The 22,177-nt window shown below is 40.6% G+C and overlaps 1 protein-coding gene across 14 annotated transcripts in view; it reads right to left on the bottom strand.

The window, feature by feature from the left end:
- The window catches only part of TJP1 (tight junction protein 1), a 302,786-nt gene that overhangs the window by 141,493 nt on the left and 139,116 nt on the right, over positions 1–22,177 (bottom strand). For 3 of the 14 annotated variants that reach the window (XM_037911728.2, XM_043523324.1, XM_037911727.2), the window contains exon 1: positions 15,043–15,475. The exons of 6 other annotated variants lie outside the window; for them this stretch is intronic. In XM_037911728.2, coding sequence (XP_037767656.1) covers positions 15,043–15,075 — 33 coding nt within the window. In that variant the 5' untranslated portion in view covers positions 15,076–15,475. Of the gene's footprint in view, positions 1–14,455; positions 14,479–15,042; positions 15,698–22,177 lie in introns of those variants that run through there. 5 more of the 14 variants (XM_037911726.2, XM_037911724.2, XM_043523319.1 and 2 more) reach the window with 4 other exon arrangements.

A 22,177-nucleotide genomic window follows, 5' to 3' on the forward strand; every position in this document is an offset into this window, starting at 1 on the left:
TTTAAAAAAAAACACCCTCTTATCTGTTGGCATTTAAGCTAACTTTTTAGTAGCATGCACAAATGCTAGGTCAAGAAATGCCTTTAGACCAAATTAGCTTTCTATAACTATTTTTAACCATTTGATTATAAAAATTGACAATGCAAGCTTTTGAAGGACAAGATGTAAACCTGAAATAGTGTGGTTGACAAACTAAATTTACAGACTAAAAACAACAAACACACACACCAAACAGTCCTAGCATTTATCACTAATCAAGTTGATAAAAAGAAAAAGGAGTACTTGTGGCACCTTAGAGACTAACACATTTATTTGAGCATAAGCTTTCGTGAGCCACAGCTTCACTTCAGCTGTAGCTCACGAAAGCTTATGCTCAAATAAATGTGTTAGTCTCTAAGGTGCCACAAGTACTCCTTTTCTTTTTGCGGATACAGACTAACACAGCTGCTACTCTGAAACCTGTCTAGCGAGAAAACAGCACAGCTCATTCTACAACACAAGAGTGACCTCAGAGCAACACTGGCATCTTACTATTGTTAACACATTTTTTCAAGATAAAAAGAGGCATTGACTGATTTTAGACAATGAAGGATGTAAACAAGGGTTGTTGGTTTTTTTTAATTAGTATTGGTTCATTTTAAATAAACCATCTCTGACTTTGCATACCCCAAACGGCCAGTACGACAAATTTCTTCAAAGAACATGTGCCAAGTTTTAATTCAACATTCCTTTTAATAGACAAAGTAACATTAATTCTTGCCAAAAATGAACTAAACATGAAATCAGGCACATGGATTAGACGATTTCATCTGCAACAAGGCATGTATTAGACTGCATAATCTGATCTTCTTGGATGGCTAATTTCATCAAAATCTGAATATCGGTTAGCTGAAACACTTCTAAATTCTTGACTTGAGAGGCAATATAGGTTATTGTTAACCCTGTAACAAAGGAAAAAAGGTGTTTGCACAGCAGTATCGAGAATGGTGCCCACCAATAAAATGCAGATGGCCCTCTAAGGCTATGTCTACACTACAGCCTATGTGGGCATAACTCAAGTCGCTCAGGGGTGTGAAAACCCCCCCACACCCTGCTGAGCAACATAAGTTACACCAACATAAACGCTCATGTGCACAGTGCTATGTTGATGGGAGACCTTCTCCTGTCAACAGCTTCTGCCACTAACAGAGGTGGTTTTATTATTCTATGATTATGCTGATGGAACAGCGCTCTCCTGTCAGCATAAAGCGTCTTCACCAGATGTACTGCAACAGCACAGCTCCACTGCAGCGCTGTACGTATAGACACAGCCTTACAGTTGAAACTTTGTATGTTAGCAGTTACTCATTTCCTGATGTCTTTTTGATAGTAGACAGACATTTGCTCGTGCTCAGCACCTCTGAAACTCAGGCAACTCACCTCTTCAATTGCCATAACCTATCTGCTGTGATCAGTTATTCTGCAATCACTATTCACATGAGTAAGTCTTGCTCATAGGGTAGTTTCATTAAGTTTAATGGCCTGGTTTGCATTTAAAGATTACTACTGTTAATCAAGATTGCAGGATCAGAATCAAGCTGTGAAAAAAATATAATTAGAATTTAAAATATTGAGTTGCAGGAATGAAATTCTGATGAGGCTAGTTAAAGTTAGACTTTTATGCCAAACGCTTGGGTTACTACTGTCCGCACAAGCAAACATAAGGCAATGGAAAAAACTTACAGACATCTATGAAAGTGTTTAAGGACTTGAAGGATTATACATTGCTTTTTATTCTCTCTCTCACACACAATCCAACTTGAGGATTCCATACCAATTGTCTTCCCAAAAGTACAGCCTTCTAGAGCAGGGGAGGCCAAACTTACTGACCCCCTGCAATCTTCTCAAGCCAAAAAAAATATTAAGGAATATAATTTTACTTGGAGGGTGATAAAACAAAGCCAATACATCCCCCTCCCAACCCTCCCCACGCACACTTCTTTCTTCCCCATTCCACCACAAAAAAAGGAAGTGATATACTGATAAGGACTACAAATAAGGTTTAAAAAAAAAATACCCAACATCCACTAGCTCAGTGATTAAAGCCTACCTGTCACAGTGAAAAATACATGTACCACCATGCCCATATACCCATCCCATACCCATCCACACAAATGAAGCAGGTGGGTATTTTTATATTTATTTACTTTCTATTGAATACATTTTACGCTTACTTCATCTGTCTTGTTTTTCCTACATCTCCTTTCTCTTATCAGCTTTATTCCACTTTTCTTTCCCATGATAGTTTCACTTTTCCTCTTCAGAATATATTGTTTCCCCTTTATCTTCTTTCTTCTTCTCTACATTCCATTCTCTCAAAGACATGCCGCTATCCCTATACCACCAGCATTCATGGGCAACTGAAAAGCTCCAGCCCAAAGCTCCACAGCAAAGAAGAAGCTGGGATTCCACACCAGTATATTATCCCAAGTTTCTGCACAGGGCTCCTTCCTTCAGATCAGATTCATGGTGGCCAGAAAATTTCTAAGAAACAAGCATAATTTATCTAAAGAAGTCACTCGAAATGGCAAGGGGGCAGGGGGCGAGACAGCAGTGTGGGTGTGGGGTATCTGTCATCAGGCTGAGCATGGGGATGGGATTTGTGCCTTTGTGTCATCTTCTTGCATCATCACACTGGCCATATGAATGGGGTTTGCCTATATGTCATCACGCCAGAATGCGGATGGGGCATAGTCCAAGAAAAAGAACAGAGAAAAAGCAACCCCAGAATTCCAGCAGAAAACACTCACCCAATCTTTAAAGGATAAGCCTAAACATCACCAAAATCAGACATCTAAAATAACATGAATGTATTCACTATAGTGAATTAGTGATTTCATATTGTTGTGTGTCTTGGAATTTGTTCAACAAGCAACACTTGTTGTACTTAAACCCAGATACTATCCTAATTTACTGCAATATTAGTTGCTCATTAGTCTCTGGCTTGCTGAGTGACCTTGGGCAAGACACTACAGCGTTGTGTGCCTGAGTTTTCTTATCTGTAAATTAAGAATAATGATACTGACTTCCTTTGAGATCTCCTGATGAAAAGCACTATATAAGAATTAGGTATTATTAATTATTATAGTTCTCATTTATTTTTCTACAGTCTTTTTTAGCTATAGTAAACTTAGGTGTTAACTTTAATGAATAGCAGGCAATTAATTTTTAGGCAAAACTATGATTTAAGTTGACTATATCCTTTTAGGATTGGCACCAAATGTAAGTTGTGTAAACTGTTTTTTTTTAAGTGACTACTCTTTTTCCACTCTTTTTGAAAAAAAATCTGCAGATGTTTTTGTTTGTTTTTTAATGCAAATTCAGGCAGTCTTCGAAGCGCAAACATTGCACCATTAAAAGTTTGAAAATGAAGCCAACGGCAAAAGTGAAAGTGACATCAAGATCAAACAGCACAGATGGTTAAAACTAAACTAATTTTAAAATGTACTCTATTTTAGTTATTTAAGAGGTTATTCATTTCCTTTACCTATGCTACTAACAATATTTTTAAAATGACTGTGTCCTTTTAGGCACAAGACAATCCTCCTTCTCATGTTTTACAATTAAATAATATGAAGAGTATTAAGTCAAATTCACTTGAGATAGTTCTATGAATTTAATTTCTTCATATGCAGAAGAGAAAAAAAAAAAAGACAAGAAGGATGTTGCTGTGCCATTGAAATGTGGCTATATCAACTTCAAGGCTGGAATATAAAGACCAAGCTTTCAACTATTTAACACTTGGAAATAGAAAATATTTAAAGTGAACATAATGGAAAGGTGAAAGGGGAGAGGGTTTACAAGAACTTAATGATTACCTGTTCTGTTCATTCCCTCTGAGGCACCTGGCATTGGCCACTATCGGAAGACAAGATACTGGGCTAGATGGACCTTTGGTCTGACCCAGTATGGCCATTCTTATGTACACTCTTTCTACCGTTCAGACTGAAGTATGGGCTGAAGGTATTCTTCAATAAAGTTTTAAAGTGGTGTTTTATCACAAATTTTTGCAATAGCTGTGTTCCATATTGCCACCCCTTGTAGCATACACAAGTGCAAGGATCTGGACACAAGAGCAGCACTGCTGTATCCCAGGCACTTCTGACCCAGAGATTAAATGTTTCACCCATCCCTAGGAAGGAGATCATTTAGGGTGCTTAATTTTTGTTTCTTTTAAGATCTAGCAAAAAACCTGAGTTCCAGAAGTATTTTTTCCCTTTTGTTTTTAATAAAATGTACCTTTTTTAAATACAGGATTGGATTTTTGGTGTCCTAAGAGGTTTGTGCATGTTATTTGATTAGCTGATAGAAAACAAAGGAAATTAGCTGTGGCTCTCTCAGCTTTTCGGCGGGGTGAAAGGACTTGAGGGTACCCCACAGGGAAGAATTCCCATGTGCTCCTTCCTGGGTTCAAAGGGGTTTTTTTGCATTTGGGTGATGGCAACGTTTACCAAACCAAGGTCAGAGAAAAGCTGTAACCTTGGAAGTTTAATACAAGCCTGGAGTGGCAAGTATTAATTTTCAGAATCCTCACAAGCCCCTACCTTCTGCACTCAGAGTGAGCATTCAGCCTTGACAGAAGCTATCAGGCACTTTCTCTTCTACCCTCTTAATGGAGAGACAGTTACTGGAACCTTATCAGCACCACATAAAATTGGTACTCCTGAGGGAATTCTGCAGCAAAAGATTAAAAGTTCTGCGCACAATATTTTAAAATTCTGCACAATTCTGCAAATGTTGTCAATAAATAAATGTGGCTCCAGCATGGCTGTGGGGACCATAGGCCACTAGCTGCACTGAGATGGGAGATCACTCTGAAGCCCGCACCTTCCCCGGTACAGGGATTTGACAGTGAGGCTGCATCCGACCCTGATGCATTGCAAGGGCTGGGCCTGTCCCAGAAACACCTGGGGGCCCTGCCCCTCTGCACCAGGTGTGGATGGGCAGGCTCGGCCAGCAGGATCCAAGTGTGGAGGGGCTTAGTGTGGGGCAAGAGGTTTCTGTGTGAGGCAATCTGGGTCCGGGCGGCTCAGTGGGAGATCTGAATGGACAGGAGCTCACTGGGGGGATCCAGGTGCAGGGACAATGGGACTCTGCAGAGGATCCAGGTGAAGTTGGCTGGGGCCCAGCAAAGGTGGTCTGACTGTGGGGAGATGGGACTCAGTGGTGGGGGGCCTGGGTGTGAGGCTTGATGGGGTGTGAGTCTGGGTGCAGCTGGTTGGGGCTCAGTGGGGTGTCCAGGTGGAGGGGGGTACGGCTTGTCAGGGCAAGGTTTGATGGACCCGCTTAATGGGGGAGCCCCAGCTGCTGCCAAAGGGACACTGCATGCCGGGCTCCCGTTTCTCTCCCCCCACCCCGTGATTCCCCTTTCCCCTTCCCCTATCCCTCTCCCCATCTCATCCGCCTCCCCAAATGCCCCATCCCTCTTCCCTCACTCCACCCCCCTTCCTTCTACCCTGCCTCTTCCCGCCACCCCCTCAACCCCACCTTCCCTCATTTCCCCCGCCGCCATTACCCAGCCCCACCTTGGGCACTCACTGTTGTACTGAAAACATGAAGGATCCCAGCACCCAGAAGGGGACCATGACTGGCACTAGGACCCAGGAGATAGCATCCAGCTGCAAAGTCAGCAGAACCAAGACGCAGCCTCCTGATTCAGCTGGGCAGCTCTGTGCTTGCAGAAATGGTGGGCGGGGAAGAGCAGTGGCACGTAAGCCCATATGCCTCCCATACCTCACTTCTGAATCATCTCTCAAGAACTGCACCCCTGGTCGTCCCTCTCGCCCAGTGTGGCTTCCCTGCCATTTTCTGCAGGGAAGCACAGGAATTCTGTGGGGGCGGGGCGTTTTTTGCAGGTATGCAGTCCCACAGAATTCCCTCAGGAGTAAATTGAGCTCAAGCAACTCAAGGTCCTGAAGGACAAGAAGAGGACGTCAAATAAGCTTAGGAGATGGCATGAACTTCCAATTTTAGAAATAGAAAAAATATATTTGACAGCACACACAATTAGTTTTTTAAGCAACCAGCTTTTATGTGCAATATTATACTTATTAGGCAGTTTAGGTTTAATTTTATCATGCTTCGTGCACATGGAGGCCAGAGACAGAGTTCTTTCAACACATTTGAGAAGTGTGTTTAATGACCAAAATACATACCTAGTGAGAAGGCATGACTAGACTAGACACACCACAAATCATGGTGTAAAAAACAAGAAATTCTAGAAACATGGGAAGTTCTCTTTCACATTATAGCCTCATTAATATTCAGTCTGATCAAGACTGCATATTTTCTTGTGGTTTCACCATTAGACGTTTCTTGCTTATCATCATCCCTCTAAAGTAAAACTAGGGCTATGTTTACACTACCGTGGTAAGTCGACCTATGCTACGCAACTCCAGCTACATGAATAACGTAGCTGGTATTGATGTACCTTAGGTCCAGTTACCAAGGGGAGCCGACAGGAGAAAAATCTCCTGTCGACTTACCTTACTCTTCTCATCGGGGGTAGAGTACAAGGATCGACTGGAGAGCGATCTGCAGTCGATTTGGCGGGTCTTTATTAGACCCACTAAATTGACTGCCAGGGGATCGATTTCAGAGAGTCAATCCCTGCCATAGCGTAGACCTGCCCTAAGTTTTAAGTATTGGTATGCTGGTCAATCACACTATGTCCCTGAACTAACTGAGCAGGACTGCCTACTTCCATTCAGATGAAATAAAGCAACAAAATTAAATGTTCTTTTGTTTAGTGACAGTTGAAACAATGGAAAACCACCGGACTAAACCGCATGCAAACCTGGTCAGTGAATGTGCCATGAAGTCTGAGGACTATGTACACACTACATCTTAAATCAGTAGAAGTTATGTCATTCAAGGGTGCGACTAAGCCGCCACCCCCCGAGCGACGTAAATTACACCAACCTAAGTGCCAATGTGGACAGCACTATGTCAGCAGGAGAGTTTCTCAAGCTGACATAACTACCGCCGCTTACTGGGGCTGAAGTAATAAAGTCAAGCTCTCCCCCATTAGAGCATCTGCACTAGCCATGCTACAGCGGCACAGCTGCATTGGTGCAGAGTGTAGTGTAGCCATAGACTAAGGGGAATGTGTATGAAAAGCAGCAAAAACACTACAGAAGCACAAAGTCGCACGTCTACACAGCAACTAGATACCTGCGGCAGGACTGTGCCAGCTGACTCAGGCTTGCACTGTTCCATTGCTGTGTAGACTTCCAGGCTCAGGCTGGAGCCGGAGCTCTGGAATCCTCCCACCTCACAGGGTCCGGAGCCCAAGCCTGGGAGTCTAGACAGCAACGAAACAGCCCTGCAGGCCAAGCCTGACAAGCACAAGTCAGCTTTCACAGGCCAGCCATGGGTGTCTAGCTGTTGTGTAGACATACCTTAAGAGACTACCAGAGAAATACTTATAGCATGACCCTGAGGGAAAAAAAGCTAGACTGCTGGCTTTAAACAGGTTTGAGACAGTAACAAAGAAACTGTCTCCAGCTGTTTGATTCCTTCTGTGTTCAGGGAAACAGAACTTTATGTACAAAAGAAAGGATGTACATAAATAGGATATACATAAATAGGACTGCAAAAAAAGAAATGCCTGACTCCATCATAAATTTTTCCTAACAGAAGTAACCGTGAATTCTGGCTAACCATGTAGGTCAAAAGGGATAACAGTATAACTGAGCATTTCTCAGAAGAACATTGAAGTCTCCAATACAATGCTCCCTACTGCTGTTTTGTTGGAGTTGATACAATCCCACCCAAGACAATACATCTATTTATAATGGATTAGTAATCAGAGAATCCTGTTAGAGATTATCAAAAAGAACTGGAAAAATAAATACTATAACAAAAATTAATATTTAAATTTTTAATACCTATGATTTGTTCAATGTTTTGAAGTGATTAAATAGACCATAATGCATGGAGTCTGGAAAACACTCTTAAAAAATGATTACTGAAGACTCCATTAACTTATGGATTTGCTGACTGTGTGCCCAGTCCCACAGACACTGGGCCAATTCCTCACCCCAAGTATATAAAGGGGCTAGAGCGGAAGTAGAATAGACAGTTCACCATAATGCTGGCTTAAGCAGTTAGCTGAGGATTCCCTTGGAATGGAACACAGAGCTGACACCCCCTACACTAGTAGTTGTGATGAGGGCATGGTGGGGTGTGTGGCCATGAAACTGTTATTCTCCAAGGGTCACCAGTGCTCATAACAGTCCCTCAGGGGTTACTTCAGGGAAGAACAACTTAAGAGTATGTAAAGCCACCATTTTCCCCATCTTCGCAGAATCTGTGCCAAGCTGGACCTAAGAATCCTATGTACAACAGGCATACTCACACTACCAAATGCTATGGGCAATAGCGTTTGCAGAATCTGCCCTTAAAATGGCACTGCAGTGTAAGCTATCATAGAAAAAAAGAATGGCTAAATTTAAAAATTTCTCTTTCAGACATGGAGTTCAAATATGCTCTATGGAATCCGGAAATTTAGATAAAACACCCTCATGGCTTTTTCCTTATCAAAATTGACATATTGTGTAACCAATGGAGAGCAGATCCACTGAAGTCATTACTAATTTACTATCCCTGAAAAAACATGGTTATAGAGGGCGTAGTATAGATACAACAAAAATGAATCCATAATTACCATGACTGAAGGAAAAATGTTAAGGGGACCCAAATGGGTAACACCTTATTTAATCTTGGGGCAGTTGGCTATATAAGTTACACAGTATCAAACATTTTCTATACTTGTAAGTAAGCATGATAGCCCATAAATAGCCCTAGATCCACACTTAAAACCAAACACAGTGCCAGCAAAACCAAGGTAGGATGACTATATAGAGCAGTGTGTAATGGTGCATAAGGTTTTACTGTCCTCCATATTATGTTTGTAACCCACTAGATCCCAGGTTTGTTAACATTCTGGATACACTACCAAGCTTATATTTTTTTCTTGGGCTCTTGAGGAGGTGATAAGGTGTGGAAGGGATTAATGTATTTGTTTATGTGTGTGATTATAAGAACTGTGATTATAAGAACCACAACAGGTTGACATAAGCAGTTGCATCTGAGAGTCCTTCATTATTTTGATGAATTGAACTTTTGGATAAGTGCCCTGAAATGGGGATAAGCATTTATTATCTTCATTTTATAATTCTAAATAAATAAAACCACAATGTATGCCATACACGTCACAGTATAAAAAGTGTTTCACCAGTACAGCTTGCTCTTTTTTTCTTTTTTGGGGGGGGAGGTGGGGGGGGCTCAGAGCCATATACCATAACATTTTGGGTACAAAAATACATTTTCAGTATCAGAATGGACATGTTCAACCTTACAACAACTTGGTATTTCATCTGTTTGATTCAATAAGATTTCAAGATATCACTTAAGATTTGTACAGGCAACAACATTTGATGTTCATTATCATAATATACAAACAGAGTTAACAGAATTGACATGCTCTCAGTACAATACTCTTCCAGTACAATATTTGCCTAAAGAACATTTTTGGAAGTGAGATTACTTGTATTTTTATGCAGCAGCTTTCCTGACACAAAGATGTTCTAATCAGCAATTAGAACAAATATCTTACTGAGTTTATTTACCTTCTATAAAAGTAAAACCAACTTAGTCACAGCCCTAGTTTTAGACTTTGTTAGTACTACCATAATCTTTTTCCTGCATATTGAACAGGAAACACACTGCAGTGTACACTCTCTAACAACAATATACAGAATGTGGATCATTTCCAATCACATGACTTATGGCTCTTTGTTGTGCCTTTAAATAATTTTGCTTCACAGCACAATTGTTACTGAAAATGCAGCTGAACTTTTATCAGAATACTACAGTTGCCAAAAGTATACTAGACAGAAGACAAACAGTTGGAGATTTGTGGTTTTTAAAAAGAACTTTAAAAGGTAACTTACCAAAAGGTTTTTACTTCAACTTAAAAGGTTGAAAAAGTAACAAAAGTTTTCAACGCAAGTTAAAAGGACATCATCAAATGTGAAATCTGTTTTTCTTTATAGTCAAAAGGCGTTTAAAATAGGACTGTGTATGACAGACATTCCCAAGTCCCCGACAGTTTTTGTGATTTTTACAAATCTATTTTCTACATATGTCTCTCCCCCTTGTTTGTCTGTAAGGTTCTTTACATATTGCAACAACAGAGGATTCTTCTGACACTACAGGAAGTGCTCTCTCAAATCCACAAGTAAAATGGAAAAAGCCTATAGAAATTTCTGCTCCTCACTCCAATCTTTCACTTACATTTACTAATATTCGGTGGTATTTGTAACATTAGCTAAGGAATTCATACAAGAATTTATTGTAAGTTGATAGTACCCTTTAAAGGCTTCCATGCAAGTTTTCAAGAGGAAACAAATATATGGGTGTTTGGAAGTCAGGTTTTGGAATGGAACAGTGACTTATATTTACAGTTTCAGAGTAGCAGCTGTGTTAGTCTGTATCCGTAAAAAGAAAATTTGTTAGTCTCTAAGGTGCCACAAGTACTCCTTTTCTTTTTATATTTACAGTGAGTGCGATGTCATCCCCTCAGGCAGAGAAACCAGAAAGTGTGCAGCTCAGATTCCTCAGGATCATCTAAAAAGGGTAATGATTATTGCAAGTTTTGTTAAACACAGCACTAATTCTATTTTAAGCAGCTTTTTTGGGGGGGCTGGGGAGGGAAGGATATTAAATATGGGCTTAAAGGGTAGAAAGTAAAACATACTGGAAATCAAATTATTACAGCAGACTCAATTCCCACCCTGTGTTTTTACACACAGGGGCTTGTTCTCATCAATTTGTTCTTGGAAAATACCCTTTCTTGTGAAACTCGGGGGGGGGGGGGGGAGGGGGGGGGGGGGGGGGAGGTACAGCACATATGACATTAGCAGTGATGAAAGATGCCAGCTTGAAAGTCCTCTATTTAACTACCATAAAGGTATATCAAAGGCAACAGCATCATAACTTTAGTGGCAGCCACAGAACTGAGACTATTTAATGCCAGCAGTGTTGGTTGTTTTCATGATGAGTATACTCACCCAATAAGAACTGAATGGATATCAAAAGTATTTCTCATAAGCCAAACAACACTATCAGAAATTTTGTTCATTACCAGCTTAGGCTGGATTTGAACTTGCAACCTAAAGGTAAAAAGCTTAACATGTCATCACCATAACCTGAGTTCTCATTAGTATTAAAGTCACAAAAGCATATCAGAAGAGATTAGGCTACCTACATTTTGCAATCAAATTCACCATAAGATTAGACTGTAATGGAGAAAATGGCGAGGAAAATTAGAGAGAATCTACAGTATACTAATAGGTAGAGCAAGAAATTTCACTGTTCAAGAGCTGAAATATCAGAATGTATGTTCTTAACCTAACATGAAAAAGAAGAATTAGAGAACCAAATCTGAGCAATTTAACAAAGGACCATCCAACACAGGGCAAACTAACATAAAATGAACAATAATCAAAACTCCTAGAAGTATGCTACCTAAGACATTATATATGTGGTCAAAACTTTTTTTAAAGGAAGTATTAGTCAGTATGCCAAATAAATATTGAGTTACGCAGAAAAATATTCAACAGATTAGAGTGTGCTAAACAAAGCTTTTCTAACTGCTTACAAAAACTTGGAAAAATTACAGCTGTTATTCTTACTACACTCTGGTCCAAATGTGAGAAATTAAGTATCCTTTCTTTACCACTGATAAAAGTCTAAATTTGAAACTGGGATATGAAAGGCATTAGTCCTCCAAAGATCTAACATTTCTGAAATACTTAAAGCTAAATTTGTCTTCCTTATGTCTCCAACTATGGATTAGAGAAGTGGCATGGGGCATAGGTCACCACACAAAGATCAGTCTGGGGGCTAATCACTTAAGCAGGAATACCAGCATGCTATGAGTGTTAATAGTTTTATACAGAAATTCAAGTGAGCTGTAAATATTCATTCTCCCACCGACATTAGAAAGCCACAACTTCTGTGATAAAGAAAAAATAAAGGTAAAGTTAAAAGTAAATTATACAAGATTTCTTGAATGTGTCCTTTTGAGAGAGCTATTTTTTATAGCTTACCCTTACAAATTTGAAAATAAAAGTTCTTGAATTGTTGACCTAGAGAAAAAAGCAATTAATATTATATCTTTGTTTAAATCCATTTGTACATGCCATGAATATACACACACGCACGCGCCCATCATCAATTTGGTATAGAACCAAGGCCTGGAAGTTGTTTCAGTTAACTGCTGCTACAGTAAGCAGAGAGACCCTATAGTATAGGTCCACACACAAACTTGCACCAAAATTACTAAATGTTGCAACCAGTTTGACTTAGCAAAAATCAAGTATTTCAGAATAAGTATTCACATACAGACTTTCACCAAAAATAATACAAGGTGTGAACTTAAAACCAATTTCACCATTTTGGTGAAAGTCTGTGTGTGGACCAAGCTTAGTATACATTTTCTTCCATGAACAGTGGCTATTTCCTATCAGTACTATCAAGGCTTAAAACGAAAACAGGAAGAACTCAGGACAACATTCCCTACTACATAACAATGGGTAAAGTTTAAAGTCTAAAGGGACTGGCACTGTCCCTCACACTGTATTTCGATGGTGCTATGGCACTGTCCCTCATCTAATATGCTTGCAAGGTAGCAACTGCACTATTAACTTTCACTGGATATGTTTGTTATCCAGTACAGAAATGGATCTGATACAGAAATCTAAGGCACACTATAATTTTGTTCTTTTGAACTTTTATTCAAGAATTAATTATGTCTTAATTTGGAAGTTTTAACAAAACATTTTCAAAAAGGATTACTAAAAACCAAACAAATATAAAGCACTTATAGTGTAAAGCTACATTAATGTACATTTTGTTTAAATCCATTTGTACATGCCATGAATATACACACACGCACGCGCCCATCATCAATTTGGTATAGAACCAAGGCCTGGAAGTTGTTTCAGTTAACTGCTGCTACAGTAAGCAGAGAGAACCTATAGTATAGGTCCACACACAAACTTGCACCAAAATGCATCTCTTTAAATGCATTTTAAATTACTGCACTTAAGTTTGAAATGTAGTTTTAAATAAAAATGTTGATATAGTTTTGTATGTGAACAGTCACATTTGGGCATTTTGAATAAAATTTAACTAGTCAATAAAATTAAGAAATCCTAATGTATGCAAATTGTATGCAATTAGTCTGGTTAACTATGGTTTACAATTAGTTTGTATCATATTATCATCATCTTCCAGTAATAGGTACTTCTAATGCTCAGATCTTACATAGCAAAGGGCAAACCTTAACACATTAGTGCCTCATCCTGAAGAGGAGCACTACTAGGTGTCAGCAAAAAAAAAAAAAAAAAAAAAAAAAACCCGAGGAGTACTTGTGGCACCTTAGAGACTAACAAATTTATTTGGGCATAAGCTTTTGTGGGCTAAAACCCACTTTATCGGATGCATGCAGTGGGAAATACAGTAGGAAGATATATATACACAGAGAACATCATGTTCACAAATTTGTTAGCTTCTAAGGTGCCACAAGTACTCCTCGGGTTTTTGTTTTTTTTTTTTAAAAACACACTACTAGGTGTATGTGCATACAACAAATGACATCAGACCGAAACTGCATAGTTTCACTTGACAGCAAACATTTCAAACCGAGTAATATTAGTCAACGCATCACAGAACTTATTCGAATAAGACGACGGGCCCAGTCTGGGATCATTTATAGCTAAAATTAGTTAGCTTTTAAACGCTGAAGCACTTTCAAATCAAACCTTTCATTTCACACGTAGGAATAAATACAAACATTCAACAGGTTAACTCCACCTCTTTCCCCCTCAGGAAATGAAGCGATTACACATAGCAGCAGCATTGCTGAGAGAGGTCGAAGTACACACCCCACAACATGCACCTGCACCTTAAACACCTACAGATCAGGTGGAGAAGTTTCTCAAGGGCTAGCACCACCCAAAGTCATCTTAAGTCAACAGCAACTTCCCCAGCTGATTCAGAGGCGGCGACCGAGAAATCCTGTATTACGGGGCTTTAAATCTAGCTACATCTTTTTTTTTTCCCTTCACGTCTCGTGTCCCTCCCACCAGGGCATCTCCTTTCTAAGCACAAAGACGGCCCAAATACAAAACAAACACCCCACGCCTCGGACACATTTCCATTCCCCACCCTGCTCAAAGTACATCTGCCCGGCCTCCCCAGGGGCTTCGAACCCCCCTTTTCCCTGCGCCCAAACAGTTGCTTCAACTTTTTTTTTTAAACCAGCCACAAGTGTAGCATCTAAAAAAAACCTCGGCAAAGAGCCCGGGCCATAAAACAACAGGGAGGAACTAGGGCGGACCCTCACCTGAGTTAACGACCCCACCGAGCCGTTTCCAAAGGCAACTTCGCTTGCCCTCCCGGTCCTGAAGGGCTCAAACCCGCACCATCACAAAGCGAAGGGGAAACCCCCCAGGCCAGCCTGGTTCTCCCCCTCCTCTGCGCTCTCTCTGAGCGCCAGCCACGCACCCAACAGATGGGAGCCCCTGGGGGAACCCGCAAGAGGCCGGCGCCAATCCTCCCAGTCAGCAGCACCCAACAGGGAAGGGGGACGAGGAGCTTCGTGCTACCTGAGGCTCCCCCACCACAGTGGGGAGGGCACTAACTGTCAGGAGCAAGCAGCTCAAGAAACTCCCCCCCCCGCCCCACTTCCCGGGGTGAAATGGGCTGAACGCTGGACCCCCCCCCCCCCCCCGGAGTGGACAACAGCCTCCCACGAGAGGCTGGGGGAGCGTGACACAGGCAGCGGCCAACGGACAGCAACCGACACGGGGCGCTCCTCGCGGGCCGAGGAGCTGGCTTTAGAGCACAGGCACCGCCAAGCCAAGGGCGGGGGTGGGGGGAAGTTGGGAGAGAGGGCGCTGCTCCCCTGGGGTGCTGGGACGAGTCTCTTACCTTAGAAGAAGCAGCCGCAGCTCTGGCAGACATTTTGTTTCCTTCCTTCCCCAGAGTAGTGTGTGTCTCTCTCTAACCACTCCAGCCGGGGAGAGAGAAATTCCCCACCTCCTCCTGCGCCTCACACAGCTGCCCAAATAAACATCGCCCAGAGAGAGGGGGGAGGAGAGAAGGAGGAGGGGGCAGGGAAAGAGAGAGGAGGGGAGAGCGGAGGCAAGTTTGATAAAAGTCCAGCTTCTCAATATTCCTCCTCCGCGGGGGAGGCTGGCGCTCCCCTGGCCAGGAGCGGCTCCGTGCTGCGGGGTGGGGAGAGTTAATGCAGCTCCCCAGTGGCTGCCCCTACAATGGCAGGTCCGCTTCCTTTCCCCTTCTCCCAGCAGCAGCTACATGCCTTTCTCGCCAAGCAACCACTGACATGTCTGACTGCTGGGACTGCCCATTCTCCGGCCTGCCTGGAGGGGGGAGCTTGCTTCTCAGTCACGCTTCCCCAGCTCTCCCTCCCCCCAGGCCACATGGCGCCGCACAGGAGTGAAACACCAAAGCCCTGACACTGAGCACCCCCTTCCCCAGCTTGTCTCTGGGCAGGAGTCTCGCTGACAGCAGCTCGCAGCCCTTCTCCTCTCCCCATTCTTTCCAACGCTTTGGTTTGGACTGCGGACGCTGGTGACTGGAGCAAAGAGTTTCCTAGACCACACAAGCCTATCAGGGGCTAGGGGGATGGTTTGAAATGCATGGAACAGAGCAGGGCTGGGATGGAGTTCATTATAGAGAGAATAAAACAGGGCCAACCTAGCACAAAGGAAGAGGATCACCCCCTGCCCTCGGGGTGGAGTCAGCTTCACAGGAGTTATGGAAACATTCTGGGGAGTTCAAAACAGACCAGGTTAATAGGTCTGTTATTCGGCATCAAGCACCACTAAACTTGCTGTAAGAGTTGGGAAGGAAAAAATATTTATCCAGGCTTAGTTAAAAAAAAATTGCTGTCGCTTTGTATTATTTCCATTTTCTCTAATTTGTGGTCTGATTTGATTTTTACTATGGAGTTTATTTTACTTTTCAAATACTAGAGAGATGCAAAGATATTACACAGAGCCTTGTACCTAGCAAAGTCATTTCCCTGGGCAATGTGAGTGCAAAATGGGTTTAAAGCACTTTCAAATCAGTATTGCAGCATTTTACACGCACTTTGCACCCATTTGGCTAGGTGTTGATGACTACACAGGTTCAAGGGAGTAGAGAATCAGTTCACAATATTTTTTCTATTGTATTTTCTCATGGACAGCTTCAAATGGAATCTCAAACTCTTGACCACTTTACCAATCCCTCCAACCTTAAATAATGTCCCTAAAAGCTTAAACAAGGAAAATATTTAATCATTCTTTTAATCTCTCTTTTACATTTACCAAACTTTATGGGCACTGCACTGAAATATATTTTCTTTTGAAAAAAATTTCCAGAAAATAATTTATACAAATTTAGGAGTCGTCAGAATTCAACATGGAGAAACAGGTTCTCAGCTATGCTCAAGTAGAGCTGGGCATAGTTCCGTTGAGGGAGACCATTGTAGCCTTCCCTGATCCTGGGGCAAACTCTGTGCCAGCCTACTCCCTAGCATAGATTAGGGTAGCTACAAGGCTGTTCTACACTATACTGGCTGCTAGTCACCCTCAGGGGCTCTTCTGGCAGTTGGAGATTACTGGGGCGTACAGATGTCCTTGCCATACTCTTTTTTTTTTCTTCTTTTTTTTCTTTTTCCCTCAAGCATCCCCTGTGTTGGAGAGGAGGAATGATCCACTGGCCAGGTCTGTTGACTTTAGAACAGCATTGCACAAGGACAGAAGTGAAAACCTACACTTATGGTTTTATTAATTACCTGAAATAACTTTGAGCTTTGCTTTATATTTCTTTTGATACATTTACACTCTGGTTAAGAAGAAAGGTCATGTTTTATAACCACATATTCAATTTACATTGTCTACAAGTACACACAGAGAGGGGCAGGAAGGAAAGGGTGTGATCACAACAGGAAAGAACCGGAAAACTCCACAGTGCGGAAAAGCAGGGGCAGAAACTTAGTATGGGAAAAAAGGAGAGTGGCCCCAAAGAAGGGAAGACAACCCATGAGATTCAGGGAGATGGAAAGAATCAGATGGAAACAGAGATTAAAGAATGAAAAACGGGAATAGGGTGAGAGAAAGAGGGACTCGCAGAGTTAGAGTGAGCAGAGGGCAAGAAGAGAGTTCTGTGGCGGGACAAAGAGAGATGAGGTGGATAGCTGAGGAAGAGAACAGAATGAGGAAGAAAAAGAAAAATTACCATAATGAATTCAGATGCTGAAAAACACTGGGGGGAAAGAGAGGCAAATAAACAAAAGAAACTATCAAGCAAAGAGAGAACAGAACAAACAGGAAGATGTAGTCAGTTACTTTTTATTGTTTTATAGAAAACTGGATGCCAAAATTTTACAAATGCATACAGCATATTTTATTGTATTCATCAAGAGACCTAGGGGGCATGATTCTCTAGGACATGCAGGAGAGAGACTGGGTATGGATAAGAGTTGATCTATGTATTCCTGCCATTCTGGGGGAGGAGATAACCAGTTTTGTCCTGATTGCTCATGGGTCTGGGATTTTTTAAACAAGGTTGGTGCTAGTTATCTAAATATTTCTTTATACAGTGTCTGCTTCTGTCAGTATTGTTGGGTCTACGGTCCACTTAGTGGTGTTTTAATAGCTGCCCCAATGTTAAGTCATGATAGCACAAGATTCCAGATAAGCACCAGCGGATGCAGAATTTTTTACATAAGCTTTTCGTTTTTAAATGTTATTAAATTTTCCAGAGTGCAGAGAAACTGCTCCTGCCATTTCAAAATATCATTTCCTTGAGAAGAACCTTTGCATTTTCTCACTGCTTTTGGCTTCCTACAGCCTCTCCCTCTTCCTGGCTAGATGTGGGCCAAAGGATTTATATCTAAGTTTGTGGCTTAGCGCCTCTTTAAGTAAAATGAGAAAGATAATTTTAATAGGTTTCAGAGTAACAGCCGTGTTAGTCTGTATTCGCAAAAAGAAAAGGAGTACTTGTGGCACCTTAGAGACTAACCAATTTATTTGAGCATGAGCTTTCGTGAGCTACAGCTCACTTCATCGGATGCATACTGTGGAAACTGCAGAAGACATTATATACACAGAGACCATGAAACAATACCTCCTCCCACCCCACTCTCCTGCTGGTAATAGCTTATCTAAAGTGATCATCAAGTTGGGCCATTTCCAGCACAAATCCAGGTTTTCTCACCCTCCGCCCCCCCCCCCCCCAAACTCACTCTCCTGCTCTTCAAAGTGAAGAGAGTGGTCACTTTGGATGGGCTATTACCAGCAGGAGAGTGAGTTTGGGGGGGGGGGGGGCGGAGGGTGAGAAAACCTGGATTTGTGCTGGAAATGGCCCAACTTGATGATCACTTTAGATAAGCTATTACCAGCAGGAGAGTGGGGTGGGAGGAGGTATTGTTTCATGGTCTCTGTGTATATAATGTCTTCTGCAGTTTCCACAGTATGCATCCGATGAAGTGAGCTGTAGCTCACAAAAGCTCATGCTCAAATAAATTGGTTAGTCTCTAAGGTGCCACAAGTACTCCTTTTTTTTTTTTTATAATTTTAATAGTTACTTTTAAATCAACTAGAGTGCTTTTTAACTTCCCCTTACCAAACACAGTGAGAACATTATGCTTTAAAAAGTTATAACAATAAAAAGATTTCCTGAAAAATGTCCTTTATTTTCCAAAGAGTTTTCAAACTCTTTGGGCAAATAACTATGGCCCCAATCCTCCAACTAGTTCAGTATAAGCAAAGCCTTGCACCCAGAATATTACCAACCCCAAGTGTTCAAAAATCAAGAATTGGGGACTCCAAAAATTGAGATTTACTTAAAAATCATGAGATTTTTGAAAATAATATAGTTAGAGTTCTTTTTATTTACATTTTGAACCTTTATAGGTCACATTTTCAAGCTCATCTCTGCAACCATGAGGGCTAGAGATTTGCTTTATACTTTTAATAAAAGCTGAAATTCTGGTATAGTCACATGATTCCAAAGTTGAAAAATACCAAAATACATGGGAATACACAACTGGGGGATTTAGCCTCCCCCACAAAATTAATAATTGCATTAATCAATAAATAAAGGAAATACTGAGGTTATTTAGCCCTATCTCCCCCACGTACACTAAAAAAACATTGCTTACACCCCTGAAATGTCATGAGAGTTGGCAATACTGCACGCATGCAGAGCCTTGTTGACTTTAGTAGGAATCTGGGTGCACATAAGAGTTCACTTGAGAGATCTAATTGCAGGATCAGAGTCTTTATTTATGTTCACTTCAGTTAGTAATAATGGGACCTGCTCCCACACTCTTTTCAGAGGTTAAAATCCTGTTGAAGTCAGTGGTCTCCTTACTTTGGCTTATTAAGGATTGCAGGACTGGGTTCCATCTTCCTTATTCTTAAAGAAATAAAAAGTATGCAACTATTCTTTTCATAAGTATCTGTTGGCAGATATCTAGAAGTATTTAATTATGCTTTTTATCTTGGGCAAGAGAGTTTAAAAAAACACCTTGTATGATTCAACCAGTAATAATTCTTAAGAAGTTCATGACAAGGTGAATAAAATTTTTATTCATTTAAAGGACACAGACAAACGATCACATGTGTGGATTCTTAACTCTAATTTATGGTATATGCACAGTGTACACTAAGATGACAGGAAGTCTGTTCTGTAATTTCTCATGATTTAACTTTTCTGATTGTTTATGTCAAGAAAGAAAGGAAACTGAAAAACCACAGCGGCTGTACAGATAATTTCCTCTGTGGTTTTTTGGTGTCTGTGGCTCAAAAAGAGAACCATCAAGAGTGAAACCTTTGTAAATATAAATATATATATTATATATATAATTGTATATTACATTTTTGTGAAAATTGCTAAGATTCAGGATTTTCAGTAATGAAGGAGGAAGGGACAGAGTGGAATACACACTTCAACCACAGGAAAAAGAAGAACATCAGGTACAAAAATTAACAGGCTTCCTCATTAAGAAATTGTAAGGTGGTTAGAGAAATCAGTGGGACCATCCATGTGCTTAAAGTTAGGCATATGCTTAAGAATCTTGCTGAACCGAGTCCTTAGGGAATAAAGATCATGTGTTATTGATGTCTAGTGAGTACTGATTTTTTTAATTCTCTGAGATCAAAGAGCTATACTCATATATTTCCTTTCCCTATTAAAAAAAAAAACTGTACGCAGCTTCAATCTCCACCCCATACACACTGCAGAAGACTTTCAAAATGTTGTGTGTATGAGTAGATGTCACACAGTCTTCCAAGAACCCTCTCTCTCTCACTGAACAGAACTACAGGGCCAGGGCAATACTACAAATACACAATGACTAATCTATGCTGTTTTTATATACTGATCCAGCGTGTATAGTCTATGTTTCTCTCAGTGAATGCCAAAATGCCAGATATGCTTACCTTGTATTGTTCCATTTGTTTTTTCTGACTTATTAGGTGGAAGAGGGAAGGTGGAAGTAATAGAAGACAGCTGTGAAACTTAATAGGGCCTATGTTTACTCCTTGTGTCGCTACATCCACATCAGTGTGTTAAACTAAAGATGAATCTGGTCCAAAGGCATGAAAATATGTTCCAGCCATCAAACACTGTTACTAGTCATGTTTTGTTTTATTCACTACTGCATTCAAAGCACTCTCACAGCACCATGTACGTGGTATGTGGGTAGCATTTAATTCCTACGTATTCTTGTCCTGACAAAAGATACCGTCTACATAAGAATAACAGTCCATCTTCACATAAAGCTCATTATTACCAGAATTTAGTATGAATATCAGTCTAAAGATCTTTTTCTCTTTCAAGCTACAAACTTTTTGGAAAGGCAGCCCAAAGGTGGCCCTGTTTTTTATGTTAGCAAAAGCATTTAATTTATTTCGCTTTTTGATAAGCAATAATGTATTCACAATCAATATTTTTCAGAAATGATTGCACGCTATAAAATGGCCGAACTGCTTTCTGAAAGCCAAGCAAAAAACCCCAAATAACCACAAAGATAAAGCTGTGAGTGTCTGCTTTGTAAGGGTGTGGTTTTCCTGTTCCTGAATTGTTTTGAAACTTGAATTTGTGTCTCTGTTCTCTAAAACACAGCACACAAATGTCCCTGTTATGATGATGCTACTTTAATCCAAAAGAAAGTGTTGTGACACATATTGCTGATGAGAAGGATATATATCTTGAACAGGAAAACATACATTCAAATTGTTATATTGATAATGAAGATGACCAGAAAAATACCCTAAAGACTTGAGATCTTGTTTTCTAATTCTTTTTATTTTAAAGATTTAATTGCCTTTAATTGCCATTATGAGAGTTTAGAAAACTAGACGTGCAACTTTCTATTGTTTATTCTCTCCAGATTTCTCCCTTTTTAATTCTTTCCTCTTTCTTCTCACAGTTTTTTTGTACTCAGTTTTATCCCCAAGAATGCACATCCATACCTCCATAAAGGTAGAGGGGTTATCAGCAACCCTTCATGGAGAGCGACCTGGCTATCTAAAATACCTCCAGCGTTAGCCCTGCCTTCAGTTGGTATCTATGTTCTGACACCACTTGTTGTTCCATCAGTGAGAAAGTTTGCCATTGACTTCAACATAGGCACAAAGAGTGATAAAGATCTTGATGATGTGGCCCTTAGGATGTTGAACTCTGTCCACCTTGATACCTGCCTTTGCTTATTCTTATTCTTAGCTTATTCTTAAACCAGCTAAAAGAACATTTTCAGACTGTGTATCATCTTGATCACTGTTTGCTTCAGTGCATGAAACAACTCCTTTTAATGATGCCATTTTGTCTTTTTAATATTGTATTCTATTTTATAATGGATTAATTTTGTACAATACTATAGCCATTTGCCTAGTAAAGTCAAAAGCTTTCTATGGGGTGCTTTACAAATAAATAAACCATTCTTATTTTGTATTATTCTGCAAAAAGGATATTAAGCCAGATACATGAGTGTCTCAGGCATGTATCTATGCTATAAAATTTTCAAATGGTTTATATTTTAACTAAAAAT

The sequence above is a fragment of the Chelonia mydas genome, chromosome 10 (assembly GCF_015237465.2).
Source record: "Chelonia mydas isolate rCheMyd1 chromosome 10, rCheMyd1.pri.v2, whole genome shotgun sequence".
In the NCBI taxonomy this organism is placed as follows: Eukaryota; Metazoa; Chordata; order Testudines; family Cheloniidae; genus Chelonia; species Chelonia mydas.